Source organism: Thalassophryne amazonica, chromosome 5 (assembly GCF_902500255.1).
Source record: "Thalassophryne amazonica chromosome 5, fThaAma1.1, whole genome shotgun sequence".
Classification (NCBI taxonomy): domain Eukaryota; kingdom Metazoa; phylum Chordata; class Actinopteri; order Batrachoidiformes; family Batrachoididae; genus Thalassophryne; species Thalassophryne amazonica.
Window position 1 is genome coordinate 92,274,807 of NC_047107.1, and position 17,710 is coordinate 92,292,516.

General features: G+C 42.9%; 1 protein-coding gene across 1 annotated transcript in view; it reads left to right on the forward strand.

Annotated features, from left to right (window-relative positions):
- nos1 (nitric oxide synthase 1 (neuronal)) overlaps positions 1 to 17,710 on the forward strand; it is a 158,387-nt gene that overhangs the window by 71,449 nt on the left and 69,228 nt on the right. The window contains 5 exon segments of the mRNA XM_034170884.1: positions 1,351 to 1,492; positions 1,581 to 1,720; positions 3,568 to 3,610; positions 3,612 to 3,743; positions 16,731 to 16,832. Of these exon segments, the coding sequence (XP_034026775.1) occupies positions 1,351 to 1,492; positions 1,581 to 1,720; positions 3,568 to 3,610; positions 3,612 to 3,743; positions 16,731 to 16,832 (559 nt within the window).

The following is a 17,710-nucleotide window of genomic DNA, read 5'->3' on the forward strand; positions in this document are numbered from 1 at the left end:
AATAGGTTAAAGAAATAAATAATGCCCAAACAGTCTGAGAGATATGCGAGCCACAGACACACAGACGCTTCTTGGTGTATCATCGCAAGGCGGAACATTCTCACGTGCCAGCTTCATCAAAGATCGTCGACAAAGATGAGTCACTCTCTGTCTTAAACAATGGCTATCTCTTACGGGTTCACAGGGGAGAGATAGAAGAAATAAATTAATGAAATAAAACACGAACTGAGAAATATGCGATCCACAGACACAGACAGACACACAGACACTTCTTGCTTTATTATCACAAGGCAGAACGTTCTAACGTGTCAGCTTCGACAAAGATGGTCAACAAAGCTCCCACTTTTCTATAGGAATACATACTTCCTACAGGCACTGCGCTAGTTTTTAATAAAGAAACAAATAATGCTTTCATTTGAAAACAATGCTATTAAAAACATGTCATATGGACAGCTTCTCATTTCTTTTTCAACCACGTATTGACACACCTGTCAAGCTCTTCAAAGAGGCTGCTTTTAAGACAGAGGTGATCTTTTCTGACTATTAGCATTTTTATTTTTTGGACTCAAATTTTTCAAATAAATAAATAAATTATATAAATCACTTTGTCGTATGCTTATTGGCTGCTTGACATGTGCTTGACCACCCTGCTGCCTTCATTATTATAAGCTTAATATTTGCAGCATACAGTAACTTCTCCTTAATTGCTGTTAACTTACCTGACTTTTCACCCGTGTTCTTTTCAGGATGATCACTGTGTTTCTCCATCATGCTCCACAGTAAGCTAAGGGGAGGGCCACTTCAGTCCTGGGGGCTCACTCAATACATGGGGTATTTGATGCCAATGTCATTCCTCACTGTTGTTGGCTAATATCCCTAATTTCTCCAAAAATATTAGTCCTATCAACTTTCCGTTTTTGCGGCATTCATCCTTGACCCCAAAGTACATAAGCATACCAATGGAAAATGTCAGCTCTCCCCAGTTTCTCTGTGATCAAAGCCATACACACGCATGCTCACATGCACATACGTTACACAGAGGCAGCTTGGCTTTTAATATATAGATGTTTTATGTGCAGTGCAACACTGTGTATGTTGTAAACAGTGATGCGGCCAAGCACTGTTTCAAAAACTATTAAAAAGAATATTCAGGGTGTTACTGTACACTTGTACAATTAAAGTGTGCATTGTCCATTTTTATATTTTAGGGCAGATCCAGAAAAAGGAACAAAAGTAGGCAAGACATTTTTTTTAACATTTTAACATGGGCTTTCCTGGCTTTGGCAGAAGAATGTGCTTCAGTAAGTTGCCCCTCCAGTTATTTTATTGTTGTTGTTGTTGTTATTGCAGGTCAGCAATTACCATATTTCCTCAGCGAACAGATCCCAAACATGACTTCCGGGTGTGGAACAGCCAACTTATCCGCTATGCAGGCTACAAACAGCCTGATGGACATATCCAGGGAGACCCTGCAAATGCTGAATTTACTGAGGTATGCATAAGGAGCAGTGTCTTAAGAGTGTGAGATATGAAGCATTCCAGATGTTTATTCTGAGTTCTCCTGTTACTTTTCATTTTAGATCTGCATACAGCTGGGATGGAAGCCTGCGAAAGGTCGATTTGATGTCCTCCCACTCCTGCTGCAAGCCAACGGAAATGATCCTGAACTGTTTGAAATCCCAGAAGACCTCGTCTTGGAGGTGCTGATCAGACACCCCAAGTGAGTCAGAACAACTAACAGCATTTTTGTTATCAGGCATGTGTAACATACTCAAAATGTTGGAAAAAACAAGAACAAGGGGCCTGCACAAAGAGACATCCACCCACTCAGATATCTCTTAGCAACGTTTCTTAAACAATGGGGCACTTTTAAGCCAATAAATCTGGTTACCATCACATTCCAACTGTGCTGATTATTCCAATAAAGCACAAATAGCTGTGCTTCATCTGTTGCTATGCCAGTTTTTGTGGTAACCATGGCATTTGTTATTGGGTTTCTAGCATTTGCTACTTTTTAAAACAGTTATTTGTGTTTGCTATACTTTCAGTAACAAATCAGCCAGTGTACAGACTGTTGAGAACATGACCATTAAGGCTGCTGCAGTTTTGTCATAACCATAGTTATAGTAAAGAATTGTATGACTGCAACACGAGCTTTCACTCATGCAGACAGATGTACACAGCGTTATCACCGCATCACTGCATGCTACACTGGGTATTTCTCCATCCCTTGACACACTGATAACCTTGCCAAGTTCCACCAAAATTGGCATCTCTGCTCCATACTCTGCATCAACTGGCACTCAACTCCAGCAGCAGCTTGGCTGAAGCAGTGGACACCAACAGCGCCTCATTATTACAAGAGATTAGGCCCAGCTCTGCAAATAATAGACTGTGTGCAATGTTGTCAATCCCTTTAGAGGGTACATTGAGTGGGCTGTTGAGGTTCAGTCTGTTCATCCATTGCTGGAAAGGTATTGCAAGTGGGGGTTTTTTTGTTGTTGTTGTTTTGGTGTGTGTGTGTGTGTGTGTGTTAATATTTGTTTGGGCTACACTTGTTTTTGTGCGTCATATGGATAAATCCCCATACTGCTGAAGAAGGGCACAAATTTTGTAATCATTTTGTAAACTTTAGCTCAGACATTCTTTTTAGAATTAAACAAAATGGACCCTTAAAATCTTTTCTATGAAAGTGTGCAAAGATTCTGAATCAGAATTGTACAATTTATTACCTTCCAATTCACTTGAAAACTGATGACAAATGGAATGACTGAAGGGAAGATCTAGAAACAGATATATTGTAAGACTGGCGAATACTAAGTACTGAAGCCTGCATGCAGTCAATGAATACTCAGTTAAGACTGTTACAGTATTAATGACTATTGACAACATATATCACTCCGGTTAAATTAAATCAATAGCAATATCCAAGATTTATGCACAAAGTGTTATGAGATAAAGGCAATGCTATTTCTTTATGGTGCATTGCAGAAGGATACAATCTTTTTGGTAGTAAGTTTAAATAAACAGAAAATAATGCCTGAGTTTTTCATTTTAGAGCTTTACTCAAAAGACTACAAGTATGTATGCCAAAAGAGAACAAAATAATGACAGATATGCATCTCCACCATGCCAAAAGATCAACTGAGGATGAACAGGCCAAGTGTTACTTACTGAATTAGTTAAATGTTAATGACTTTTCCATAAAGACTCATATACATATATGAAAATGTAAATCATTTGGGGACAATTTATTGCTTTTGTGAAATGTACAAATCTGCAAGATGACAGTGGTGAAGAGGAAAGAGTATTTCCTGATTGTAACATGATAAATCTAACCTCATTTTTTGTGAAATTATTGACATATCTTTAATACATCTTGAAGATTTACATATGTCCAAAGATACTGTACTGCGAAGATGTTCTTTGGGATTTTTGTCCAATGGTGCAACATTGTGTTTGGATGATGTGGTATTCATTTGTTTGTTTGGTATGGTATGTACGCACGTATAAGAAGAGTTCAGCAAGTCCTAGCCATTATTCCCCTGTGTGTGTGTGTTCTCCCAGGTACGAGTGGTTCGAAGATCTGGACATCAGGTGGTATGCCCTCCCCAGCTGTCGCCAACATGCTGCTGGAGATTGGTGGATTGGATTTCCCATGTTGCCCTTTCAGTGGGCTGGTTATGGGCACAGAGATTGGAGTGAGGGATTTCTGCGATACCTCGCCGGTACAACATTTGGAGGTACAGTGCTATTCCAAGCCTTTATATGCTGCCTTCAATAGAGGATTAGAATAAGAAAACAACATTTGTGTAGATTGTATTTTAGCAGATCCAATGAGAACTGTGCGCAGTCAGCAGGACCATTATGGTCAAACATAACCATGGTGCCTGTTGGTACCTTTTCCCAAACAATCATTTGTAGTTCATCAATCTTTGTACTGTGTAATACGATAATCTATTAGGAAAACAGCAAATCACATTATACAATCCTTAGTTGTTGTTCATGCCCTGTTTGCTAGGTTCTTCATAAGTCAGATCATCACAGCACTCTAAAACATATTGCAATGCTCAACTTAAAAAATTAAGGTAACAATTTGCATGGATCTTTTTTATTAATTTTAACTGAGCCATTCACTCATGCTCACTCACTCATCTTCAACCGCTTATCCGGGATCAGGTCACGGGGGCAACATCTCCAGAAGGGTACCTCAGACTTCCCTTTCCCGGGCCACATTGACCACCTCTGAGTGGGGGATCCCGAGGTGTTCTCAGGCCAGTGTGGAGAATATAATCTCTCCAACTACCCCCGGGTCTTCCACGTGGTCTCCTCCCAGATGGACGTCCCTTGGGAGGTGCTCAGGGGGCATCCTTACCAGATGCTCAAACCACCTCAGCTGGCTCCTTTCAACGTGAAGGAGCAGCAGCTCTACTCCCAGCTTCCCACTGATGACTGAGCTTCTCACCCTATCTCTAAGGGAGACACCAGCCACCCTCCTAAGGAAGCCCATTTCGGCCACTTGTACCCATGATTGAGTTCTTTCGGTCATGACCCAACCCTAATGACCATAGGTGAGAGCACGAACGAAGATTGACCAGTAGATCGAGAGCTTTCGTCACAACAGTACAGCAGAGCGAATGCAATACTGTCCCTGCTGCACCGATCCTCTGGCCAATCTCATGCTCCATTGTCCCCTCACTCATGAACAGGACCCTGATTTACTTGAACTCCTTCACTGGGGTCAAGACCGCATTCCCTATGCAGAGTAGGTAATCCATCATTTTCCTGCTGAGAACAACAGCCTCAGATTTAAAGGTGCTGATCCTGATTCCAGCTGCTTCATGCTGGGCTGCGAACCGATCCAGCGAGTGTTGGAGGTCACAGGCCGACAAAGCCAACAGGACCACATCAACTGCAAAAAGCAGTGATGAGACCCTGAGTCCACCAAACTGGTACCCTCCTCCCCCCCGACCTGTCAATATCCTGTCCATGAATATAACAAACAGAACTGGTGACAAGGCGCAGCCCTGGCGGAGGCCAACTCCCACCAGAAACGAGTCCAACTTACTGACGAGCACCCGAACACAGCTCTCGGTTTGTGAGTACAAATATTGGATGGCCCTGAGAAGGGACCCCCTCAATCCATACTCCCGCAGCACCTCCCACAGTATCTCCCGGGGTACCCGAACATATGCTTTCTCTAAGTCCACAAAACACATGTAGAATGGAGGGCATACTCCCAGGCACCCTCCAGGATCCTTGTGAGAGTGAAGAGCTGGTCGGTTTTTCCACAACCAGGACAGAACCCGCATGGTTCCTTTTCAATCAGAGGTTCGACGATCGGTTGAACCCTCTTTTCCAGCACCCTGGAGTAGACTTTACCAGGGAGGCTGAGTAGTGTGATGCCCCTGTAATTGACACACACTCTCTGGTCCCCTTTTTTAAATTTGGGGATCATCCCCCCAGTTTGCCACTCCTTACACACTGTCCCAGACCTCAATGCAATGTTGAAGAGATGTCTCATCCAAGACAGTCCCTCCACACACAGAACCTTCAGCATTTCTGGACTGATCTCATCAATACCCGGGGCCCTGCCACTGCGGAGTTGTTTGACTACCTCAGAGACTTCCACCAGGGAAATTGATGATAATCCTCCATCAGCTTCCAGCTCTGCCCCTACTATAAAGGGTGCTCTGGTCTGATGCAGGAGTTTCTCAAAGAGTTCCTTCCAGTGCTGGATTACATCCTCATTTGAGGTCAACAGAGTGCAATCCTTACTGTAGACAGCTTGGATGGTTCCCCGTTTTTCTCTCCTGAGGTACCTCACGGTCCACCAGAAGTACCTAGGTGCTGACCGAAAGTTCTTCTCCATAGTTCCTCCGAACTCCTCCCACACCCAATGCTTTGCCTCCTCCACAGCAGAGGCTGCCACCATTCAGGCCTGTTGGTACCTTTCAACTACCTCTGGAGTCCTCCGAGATAAGACCGCGGTGTTCGAGGGTTGCCACCCCTTGAGGCACCTAAGACCTTTGGGCCACAGCTCCCCGCTGCAGCTTCAGCAATGGAAGCTTTGAACACTGCCCATTCTGGTTCAATGACCTCAACCTCCACAGGGATGCTAGAAAAGCTCAGCCGGAGGTGTAAGTTGAAGATCTGTTGGACAGTGGGCTCCTCCAGATGTTCCCAGTTCACCCGCACTATCTGCTTGGGTTTATCAGGTCTGTCCAAAGTCCCCCCCACCCCCACCCCCACCCCTCCCCCACCCTCACCCACCCTCTGATCACACACAAACCTCTCCATCACGATAAGGTGATGGTTCCCGGAGAGGCTCAGCTCAGCCAATGCAGATTAATGCCGAGACTATTATAGTTAGTCTAACTCAAGTTTAGCAAAGCATTTCGGTAGGTGGTTTAGTACTCCTGATTTGCTTTGTTCTCTACAAGGTTAATTAAATTTAGCCAACTTAATTATGTGATAGTCTAGTGGTTAAGCAGTGGGCTTGAGGCCAGAGGATCCTCCATTCCAACCCCCATCAGGCTGGAAAATCATTAAGGGCCCTTGGATAAGGTCCTTAATTCCCAAATTGCTCCCGGTGTGTAGTGAATGCCTGGTATAGCAGCACCCTGAGAATGTGAAGCATCATTGTAAAGTGCTTTGAGCTTCTGATGCATATGGAAAAGCGTGTTAACCCCCAAAACTTGAATCAGTTGCAAATCATGAATTATCTGCAAACCATGAATTGCAAAATGTGAATACTGAAAAAATATCTCCTGAAAAGTGAACGCATATCTTGCAAAATGTGAATTTCTTCACAATTTGGTGTATGGCTGAGGAGCCCATGGTTCAGTGCTACCATCTATGGGATTATGACTGCGCACCTCTCACTTTCATTGCACCACTGGGCTTTGTGTCCCACTCAGGTGCTTCTCCCTGCCTCATCAGATGTAGTGACTCCCAACTATGGAAAAAAAAAAAAAAAATTGTTGCAGCGATAGGGTTTGTGATCAAGATTTCCTGAAGTAATTGATCCATAAACTGAAATCCGTAAACTACTTAAATGGAAAGAAAATACAGTTGTATGCAAACGTTTGGGCACCCCGGGTCATTTTCATGATTTTCCTTTATAAATCATTGGTTGTCTGGTTGTCTGGTTGTTAAATATATCATATAGCAGAGGAACACACTGATATTTGAGAAGTGGAATGAAGTTTATAGGATTTACAGAAAGTGTGCAATAATTCTTTAAACAAAATTAGGCATTTGCATAAATTTGGGCATGCCAACAGAAAAAATACATCAGTATTTAGTAGATCCTCCTTTTGCAGAAATAACAGCCTCTAAACGCTTCCTATAGCTTCCAATGAGAGTCTGGATTCTGGTTGAAGGTATTTTGGACCATTCTTCTTTACAAAACATCTCAGGTTTCTTGGTTTCTGAGCATGGACAACCCGCTTAAAATCACACCACAGATGTTCAATAATATTCAGGTCTGGGGACTGAGATGGCCATTCCAGAACATTGTACTTGTTTCTCTGCATGAATGCCTTAGTAGATTTTGAGCAGTGTTTAGTGTTGTTGTCTTGTAAAAGATCCAGCCCTGGTGCAACTTCAACTTTGTCACTGATTCATGAACATTGTTCTCAAGAATCTGTGATATTGATGAGAATCCTCAGCTTTAACAAGATTCCCAGTACCTGCACTGGCCGCACAGCCCCACAGCATGATGGAATCACTTCCAAATTTTACTGTAGGTAGCAAGTGTTTTTCTTGAAATGCTTTGTTCTTTTTCAGCCATGCATACTGCCCCTTGTTATGTCCAAATAACTAAATTTTCATTTCATCAGTCCACAGCACCTTATTCCAAAATGAAGCTGGCTTGTCCAAATGTGCTTTAGCATACCTCAAGCGACTGTTTGTGGTGTGTACGCAGAAAAGGCTTCCTCTGCATTACAGCATCATACAGCATCTCCTTGTGCAAAATGCGCTGTATAGTTGAACGATGCACAGAGACACTACCTGCAGCAAGATCATGTTGTAGGTCTTTGGAGCAGGTCTGTGGGTTGACTATGACTGTTCTCACCATCCTTCGCTTCAGCTTATGTGAGATTTTTCTTGGCCTGCCGCTTTGGGCCTTAACTAGTACTGTGCCTGCAGTCTTCCATTTCCTCACTATGTTCCTCACATTGGAAACTGACAGCTGCAATCTCTGAGACAGCTTTTTGTATCCTTCACCTAAACCATGATGTTGAACAATCTTTGTTTTCAGGTCATTTGAGAGTTGTTTAGAGGCTCCCATGTTGCCACTCATTAAAAGAGATGGAAAGAGGGGAAACATTTGCAAATGGCCACCTTAAATACCCTTTCTCATGATTGGATTCACCTGTGTAAGGAGGTCAAGGGTCAATGAGCTTACCAAACCGATTTTGTGTTCCAATAATTAGTGCTGCATGAATTCAAATCAATAAAATGACAAGGGTGCCCAAATTTATGCACCTGCCCAATTTTGTTTAAATAATTATTGCACACTTTCTGTAAATACTAGAAACTTAATTTCTCTTCTCAAATATCAGTGTGTTTGTCTGCTATATGACATATTTAACTGAAATTTCTGATCCAGACAATCAAAGATTTATGAAGGAAAATCATGAAAATTATCAAGGGTGCCCGGATATTCACAGGTTGCAAAAATGTTCATTAATGGTTTGTAGGTAGTTCACGATTTGCAGAAAATTCATGTTTTGGGGGTCAACAAGTGCTATATAAAATGCTGTCCATTTTAAAGGTTTTGGTTTAGGTACAGAATAAAACTACACAGTAGGTTGCAATTCCAGTTTTATAATCAAACTATTTATTTTAAAACTGTTGTTAACCTATGTCCAACAGTTCCTTTTAACTATGAAAAATTTTGTGCCAACTTCTGATAAGTTATTAACTTATTAAAATGTGAGCATTCAAAAGCTGTATGTTTTTATGCTGCAAATAGTTAATAATTTAAGGTATACAAACAATATTACACTTTAGAGTTATACAAATTAACTCCATGAACCATTTTTTTAGTGTGAGTTGTAAAGCTTTAATTTGTGTGTATGTGTGTGTGTAGTGGTGAATTTTTGACCATAACAAATGGTTGCAGATACAGCTTCTTCATGAAATCTGGTAGACAGATATGAGTAATACCCCAGAGTACATGTTGTAAGTCAGTGTTTCGTCATTGTGATTCCATCTCCAGATGGCCTTTTCTTTAGAGTTTGTAAAATCATTTGTGATAAAGCATCATTGTGGTCAGATAAGTAAAGTACATGTTGTGCAGATCTTAACAAAAATAAAATACAGCAGATATTCCAGGATATAAGATGACTGCTTAGGTGTGTGTCTCATGAGCTGATTGAGTCATGACAATAATATTCAATAATTGTGAATCCAGGATAAACAGCACCGTACAAAAGGTTTAAGTGCCCTATTGTTTCCTTATGAGTACAGTTTTGATTTGTTTCTCATTAGTATGTAAGTCTTCTTCTTCTTCTTCTTCTTCATTTGGCTCCTCCTGTTAGGGGTCACCACAGCATGTCCTCCCTTAGCACATCCATAAACCTCCTCTTTGTCCTCCCTCTTCTCCTCCTGCCTGGTGGCTCCATCCTCAGCATCCTTCTCCCTATATACCCCGGGTCCCTCCTCTGCACATGTCAAAACCATCTCAATCTCGCCTTCCTGACTTGTCTCCAAACTGTCCCACCTGAGTTGTCCCTCTGATTTGTTCAATCTTAATCTTGTACACTCTCGTCACTCCCAGAGAGAATAATTACATCTTCAGCTCCGCCACCTCCAGCTCTGCCTCCTGTCTTTTTGTTAGTGCCACCGTCTCTAAGCCGTACAACATTGCTGGTTTCACAACTGTCTTGTAAACTTTCCCCTTCACGCTTGCAGATATTCTTCTGTCCCAAATCACTCCTGCCACCCCTTTCTCCTTCCTTACTATTCACCTTCTTGTACAGCTCGCTATAATGTCTTCCTTCCCCTGTCCAGATGTCACATCCAGCACCATTTAACTGTCTTCCTCAGCACATCTGCAGTACTTCTCCAGTTGTCCAAAATTAATTTCCCTCCATCCAGTGCCTGTCTCACATAGTAAGTCCCTTTGGCTGCTCTCTTGTTTGCACTTGGGGTCGCCACAGCAAATCCAAGGTGGATCTGCATGTTGAATTGGCACAGGTTTCTGAATTTCACACAACAGTCTTCCACCTTCATCTGCCATCATCTGATCCTTTTGTTGAGCTCTCACTCTCTTCTTCATCTCTAAAGTCATCCTACAAACCACCATCCTATGTTGTCCAGCTACACGCTCTCCTGCCACCATCTTACAATCTCCAATTTCTTTGAGCTTGCATCTCCTACAAAGTGTTGTGTGGGCCGCCAGAAGAGGAGGTACTGCTGGCCCACCACCAGAGGGCGCCCTGCCTGAAGTGCGGGCTTCAGGCACCAGAGGGCGCTGCCGCCAAGGACACAGCCGGGGTGACAGCTGTCACTCATTATCTCAGGACAGCTGTCACCCATCTACACTTCATCAGTCCACACCATAAATACCGGACGTCATCTCCACCTCGTTGCCGAGATATCATCTACCAGTAAAGGTAAACTCTCAGCCGTTGCTTTTGTCTTTTCTGACAAGTGTTTGTTACACAGTGTTTGCAGTCAGTTCCGTGAGTGCTCGCAGCCGGAGGCTGAGTGTGAGAGACGTGGAGAGCTGATGTCTTTGCTCCCCACGCTATTCTGTGATAAGTACTCTCAACTGCTGCACGTACCTGTTTTCTGGTTAGGAGGTGGAGGTGGGATCTCCACCAGCGTTGTTACTGGGTGTACACACACCCACCTCTGATTGTTTCTGCTCCTCGCCAGCAGTACCAGATCCGACGCTCGGAGACGGTGGCCACCTGCGGATTCGGGACTTGGCGGCTCCAGTATTCTCCTGGTTCGGTGGCGGAGGAAATCGTGTGGTTCCGGTTCTTCTCAGGACAGACGTCTTCTATCCTCGAGCCTGCCCACACGTCCCCTTTGTTGATTGACTATTATCTGACATTCTGTAATCTGCTGTACTTGGTTGTGCTCATTCACAACAGTAAAAGTGTTCATATTTGACTCTTTCATTGTCCGTTCATTTACGCCCCCTGTTGTGGGTCCGTGTCACAACACTTTCCCAACACAAAGAATGTAGTCCACTTGTGTGCAGCTTCCATCCCGCTTATATGTCACCCTGTGCTCCTCCATTTTCTTAAAGTAGGTATTCACCATATCTACCCATTACTTCCTCATCACCTTTGATCTTAAATATGATCAATCTATCTTTATTAGTTGGCTATGTACCACAGGCTTTTAAGGTGGCAGTAATTAAACCATTACTTAAAAAGCCATCACTTGACCCAGCTGTCTTAGCTAATTATAGGCCAATCTCCAACCTTCCTTTTCTCTCAGAAATTCTTGAAAGGGTAGTTGTAAAACAGCTAACTGATCATCTGCAGAGGAATGGTCTATTGGAAGAGTTTCAGTCAGGGTTTAGAATTCATCATAGTACAGAAACAGCATTAGTGAAGGTTACAAATGATCGTCTTATGGCCTCAGACAGTGGACTCATCTCTGTGCTTGTCCTGTTAGACCTCAGTGCTGCTTTTGATACTGTTGACCATAAAATTTTATTACAGAGATTAGAGCATGCCATAGGTATTAAAGGCACTGCGCTGCGGTGGTTTGAATCATATTTATCTAATAGATTACAAATTGTTCATGTAAATGGGGAATCTTCTTCACAGACTAAGGTTAATTATGGAGTTCCACAAGGTTCTGTGCTAGGACCAATTTTATTCACTTTATACATGTTTCCCTTAGGCAGTATTATTAGACAACATTGCTTAAATTTTCATTGTTATGCAGATGATATCCAGCTTTATCTATCCATGAAGCCAGAGGACACACACCAATTAGCTAAACTGCAGGATTGTCTTACAGACATAAAGACATGGATGACCTCTAATTTCCTGCTTTTAAACTCAGATAAAACTGAAGTTATTGTACTTGGCCCCAAAAATCTTAGAAACATGGTGTCTAACCAGATCCTTACTCTGGATGGCATTACCCTGACCTCTAGTAATACTGTGAGAAATCTTGGAGTCAGTTTTGATCAGGATATGTCCTTCAATGCGCATATTAAACAAATATGTAGGACTGCTTTTTTACATTTGCTCAATATCTCTAAAATTAGAAAGGTCTTGTCTCAGAGTGATGCTGAAAAACTAATTCATGCATTTATTTCCTCTAGGCTGGACTATTGTAATTCATTATTATCAGGTTGTTCTAAAAGTTCCCTGAAAAGCCTTCAGTTAATTCAAAATGCTGCAGCTAGAATACTGACAGGGACTAGAAGGGGAGAGCATATCTCACCCATATTGGCCTCTCTTCATTGGCTTCCTGTTAATTCTAGAATAGAATTTAAAATTCTTCTTCTTACTTATAAGGTTTGAATAATCAGGTCCCATCTTATCTTAGGGACCTCATAGTACCATATCACCCCAATAGAGCGCTTCACTCTCAGACTGCAGGCTTACTTGTAGTTCCTAGGGTTTGTAAGAGTAGAATGGGAGGCAGAGCCTTCAGCTTTCAGGCTCCTCTCCTGTGGAACCAGCTCCCAATTCGGATCAGGGAGACTGACACCCTCTCTACTTTTAAGATTAGGCTTAAAACTTTCCTTTTTGCTAAAGCTTATAGTTAGGGCTGGATCAGGTGACCCTGAACCATCCCTTAGTTATGCTGCTATAGACTTAGACTGCTGGGGGGTTCCCATGATGCACTGAGTGTTTCTTTCTCTTTTTGCTCTGTATGCACCACTCTTCATTTAATCATTATTGATTGATCTCTGCTCTCTTCCACAGCATGTCTTTTTCCTGGTTCTCTCCCTCAGTCCCAACCAGTCCCAGCAGAAGACTGCCCCTCCCTGAACCTGGTTCTGCTGGAGGTTTCTTCCTGTTAAAAGGGAGTTTTTCCTTCCCACTGTCACCAAGTGCTTGCTCACAGGGGGTCGTTTTGACCGTTGGGGTTTTTCCGTAATTATTGTATGGCTTTGCCTTACAATATAAAACGCCTTGGGGCAACTGTTTGTTGTGATTTGGCGCTATATAAATAAAATTGATTTGATTTGATTTGATCACCTCTGTTCCCTTCATCAACATGCCCATTGATGTGCGCTGCTATCACTGTTCTTTCACGCTTGGGCACACTCTCCACCACCTCTACTAACTCACTTCAGAAATCTTTTTCTCCTTCATCTCACAAACTGTCTGTGGGGTATACGCACTGATATTCATCATCACCCCTTCAATTTCCAACTTTACACTCATCACCCTGTCAGACACGTGCTTACCTCCAACACACAAAAGGCAAAAGAACGTGAAACAGTTTGAAATTAGCACATGAAACATCACCCCGAAGGCCAGGTGTACATGAACCCGGTGCGAGAGTTCGTACATGGGCCAGTGTCCGTCGAGAAGGAACAATGCCAGGTGCACTGCATGGCGGCACTTATGTGGAAGAAATAAAAACCAGCTGGTACATGTGGAACCACATCGTGCTGCTTATGTGGAATAATAAAAATTAAAAACCAGCCGGTACCTGTAGAACAACATTGCGGCGCTTATGTGGAATAATAAAAAAAGAAAAAACACCACCCTGGGAGCAAACCCGCACCTTTCAAAACCTCTGATTCCCAGTCAGCAACTTTACCACTGAGCTACAGAGCTGTTCTTTGAAAGCTACGGGAAGCTGCCTCATATCATGAAGGACATGGAAGTTTAAAAAAAAATTTAAATCCCACACCATATAAAAACACCACATTTATCAAGCGAGCAATGCAAATATGATCCATCTGTTCCTCTGGTGATGACCCATGGTCTCAGAAATACAGTCATGAAATGACATGATTGAGAAGCAGTGTGCTCTGATCATGTCCACATCTATTGGTCAGGTGCATCGCATGCGCGTTCTGCCCGACACGCGTATCTTGTGGACAGCACACCACAGCACAGACACCACATTATGTGGAACAGAGCTCACGTGGGTGACGTGATGGTGAGATTGCCCGCTGCGGGTTCTGATCTGATGGGGGCTGTCTGTGTCTGCTCCGTGCACGCTCACTTGCTGCAGCCTGTTGCCACCATGGCGATATGTTTTTATTTATGTCCACGTAAATACAGCAATCAGACACGTGTCTGTCCATGACTGCCAAAACACAGCAGGTGTTGTATAGCTGGAATGTCCAGAATGACAGATCACCGCAGCTGCTTCTGTCGGAAGCCATGTCTCCTGTGAGTATAGCGCACACACCCACGTGTCAGTGTGTGTGTTTGTGAAGTCACACTTGTGGGGAACTTAGACAAATTTCACAGCAGTACGACAGTGGTTGTCTGCGGTCTGTTGTCGTGCCAAGAGTGTGACTGGTCACACATTTTCTAAGTGCCATGTGAGCGGCGTTAGATGTTTGTGTGTGTCACCTGGAATTTGGCAGCACCTGGCACAAGAGGGTGCAGTGGGTTCACACAGCACACACTCTGTCTTTCAGGCACTTGTGTGTGCAAATAGTTGTAGCAACAGGTGTACAAGGTGTTGGCAACAGGGATGACATTGCACGGTTTGCACACAGTTCCTGTGTCATGCGCATTAAGTGTGCATTTCGTCCAAACTTCGCACTATGTGTCAAGGGGCCTGTAGCAAGGTACCCAACATGTACATGGAGCTAGTGGAGAAGAGAGCCTTGGCGTCATTCACGGGGATCCCTCCCAGTCACTGGTTCAGATATGTTGATGACACATGGATCAATCAAGCAACAGGAAGTGGAGGCCTTTACAGAGCACATCAACTCGGTGGACTCTAATATCAAGTTCACACGTGAGGATGCCAGAAACAACCATTTAGCCTTCTTGGACTGTGATGTTACAATTGGAGAGAACAGGCAGCTCCAGACAGAGGTTTACAGAAAACTCACTCACACTAACCAATATCTGCTCTTTGGCTCAAACCACCCCCTTGAACACAAGCTCGGGGTGATCAGGACTCTTTAACACAGAGCCCTACAAGTGCCCACAACTGCAGAGGGAAGGGCTAAAGAACAACAACATGTCCGGAAAGCCCTCACAGTATGTGGGTACCCACGATGGTCCCTGGATAAAGTGCAGAAGTCCCAAAGAACAAAGTGACCAGACAGACAGGAGATGGAGCCAAGAAGAAGAGGAGTGTCTCTCCCTTATTTAGCAGGAGTAGGTGGAAAAACTACAGAGGATCTTCAGACAGCAAAAAATCCCAGTTTACTTCAAACTGGTTAACACCTTGAGACAGAAATTAGTTCACCCTAAGGATAGGATCCCTAGATACAAACAGAGCAATGTAGTGTATTCTATCAGATGTCAGGAAAACTGCAACAAACACTACATAGGTGAGACTAAGCAGCCATTGCACAAAAGGCTATACCAGCACCACAGAGAGGGTGCCAGCGGACCTCAGTCTGCAGTTCATCTCCACCTCAAAGACACTAACCACACGTTTGAGGACAAGGAAGTTAAAATCTTAGCCAGAGAAAAGAAATTTGTATGTGAAACAGTTGAAACCCAGCCTTAACCAGGGAGGGGAAGACACGCTTTGTCCTGTTTACAATGGGATACTCAGGTCAAAGCAGTTTCAGTCTTTTGTTCATGGTAATGAGTCACTCATGTCATCACGAGAGTTGTCAGGAGAGGCGTCAGTCCTATCGTTAGGGGGACAGTTGCCCTGTCATTAGGAGGGTGCTAACTTGAGCACAATAGGTGCTAATTAAAGCAATTGTTAGTCACTAACCAGTAGCAGTCTGCCTCTTGGTAGGCGGGGTCTGGTTAGCTTTAAAACTCCTGCCTTTGCTGTCTTCTGTTATTCTTCTCTACAAGAGTCAAGACAGAAGTCAGACTACCAGAGCAAGAAATTTATCTGAGGAAGCTTCTGCAATTTGAAGCAAAACGTTCTCCCATCAAGCAACCCAGTCCAGACGAAGATCCAAGCTTCTCTACTATGGAAACCACCTGGACAACTGAGAGCCTTCACAGAAACTTTCAGTTACAATGTCATAATAAAACCAGAAAAGCTTGTTATTTTAACCGAAATGCACTACTCTTAATGGTGGACATTTTTGGGATGAAATGATCTCATTTCAAATTGCAGCACGGTAACTAAAAGGACAAAAGCTATTTGTTATCTATCAGCAACAGGAGTGACTCAACATTTAACAATCACACAATGTTAAAATTATGCAATCCAGAAATCTGATAATATGCAGCTGGGGAATGACTCTAAATGGAGACACGGGGCTGACATATGAGGGTTACTGAGGGGAAATGAGTGGAGGATCTATTAACCAAAATAGCTGATGAACAGCAGGAAGCACAGGAAGTGTTAATGGAATGTCAAAATAGAATACAATGTTAATTGGCATTAAAGGTAGACTAAACCACTTCTGATGCTACATCACATCATTCTGATACATCTTGTGGTTTACACCTGAATTTTCACATTAATGTTTACGCAATTTCTGCATCAAGTTAGTCACAGTCTGTCAACAGTCAACTGTGCTATGACTGAAGTGAGGTATGTCTCTGAAAACACTACAGTGCAATGATTGTGACACAGAAACGTATTTTGATGTCAGCGTTTCCTTCTATATTCTACAGCAAGTTGCTGAGAAGATGGGTTTAGACACTAGGAAGACCTCCTCCTTGTGGAAGGACCAGGCCTTGGTGGAGATCAACATTGCTGTTCTCTACAGCTACCAGGTACGTGGACTATCAAACACTTACCACCGTAGGCTTGAAGACTGGCCGCGAAAAGGTTAAAACTTGCTTTTCAGATGTCTACCAAGTCTGGGAGCATGCGCTAGTGCCTGGATGGCAACCACCCAGGCAGACAACGAGTAAAAATAATAATGAGGCCACATCTGCTCAAAACTTCTAAATAATTCATCTTTGATAGGAAAATTTTGGGATCTGTTAGCCATAATTGTGGCAGGTTTCTTCACTCTTGTTTTGTGCTCTCACTCTCTCTCTCCCCCGATTATGCACAATTGCCTGGTTTACACCATTAAACGACACAACAACTGCATAACTGAGTTCAGATTCTAACCCATCTGTCTTATTTGATGGACAGTAATACATATATACAAGTGTCATGAAATGGCTCTGCACTTCTCTCCTTCTGTCAAACATATGACCAAGTAGCAGATATTATTTTTTCTTCTCGGAATTTGAGCAGAAAAATTTAAATTGACAGACGGTGACACATGAAGATCATTTTCAAACATGTGCAGGACATGCTTGTGAAAGCCCGATTTATGCATGACATACCACATATTCCAACTCAATAAGGTAGGACATGTAAAAGCTCGTACAGTATCCGATTAGGTTTTTTGCATCATGCTTTTACATTCAGTGTTTGGAAACATTTCATTTCAACTGGGAAAAAAGGTCCTTTATGTGAAAATACTGACAGAAACTTAAAACTTTTAAAGCCATCTGCATTTATTTGTTTATTTGTCTGACTTTTAGCAGGATTACATCTAAACTATTGCACAGATTTTGATGGAACTTTCACCACAGACGCATATTAGCCCATGGAAGAATACCTAAAAGTTTGGAGGTGATCCAGATCCAGATGC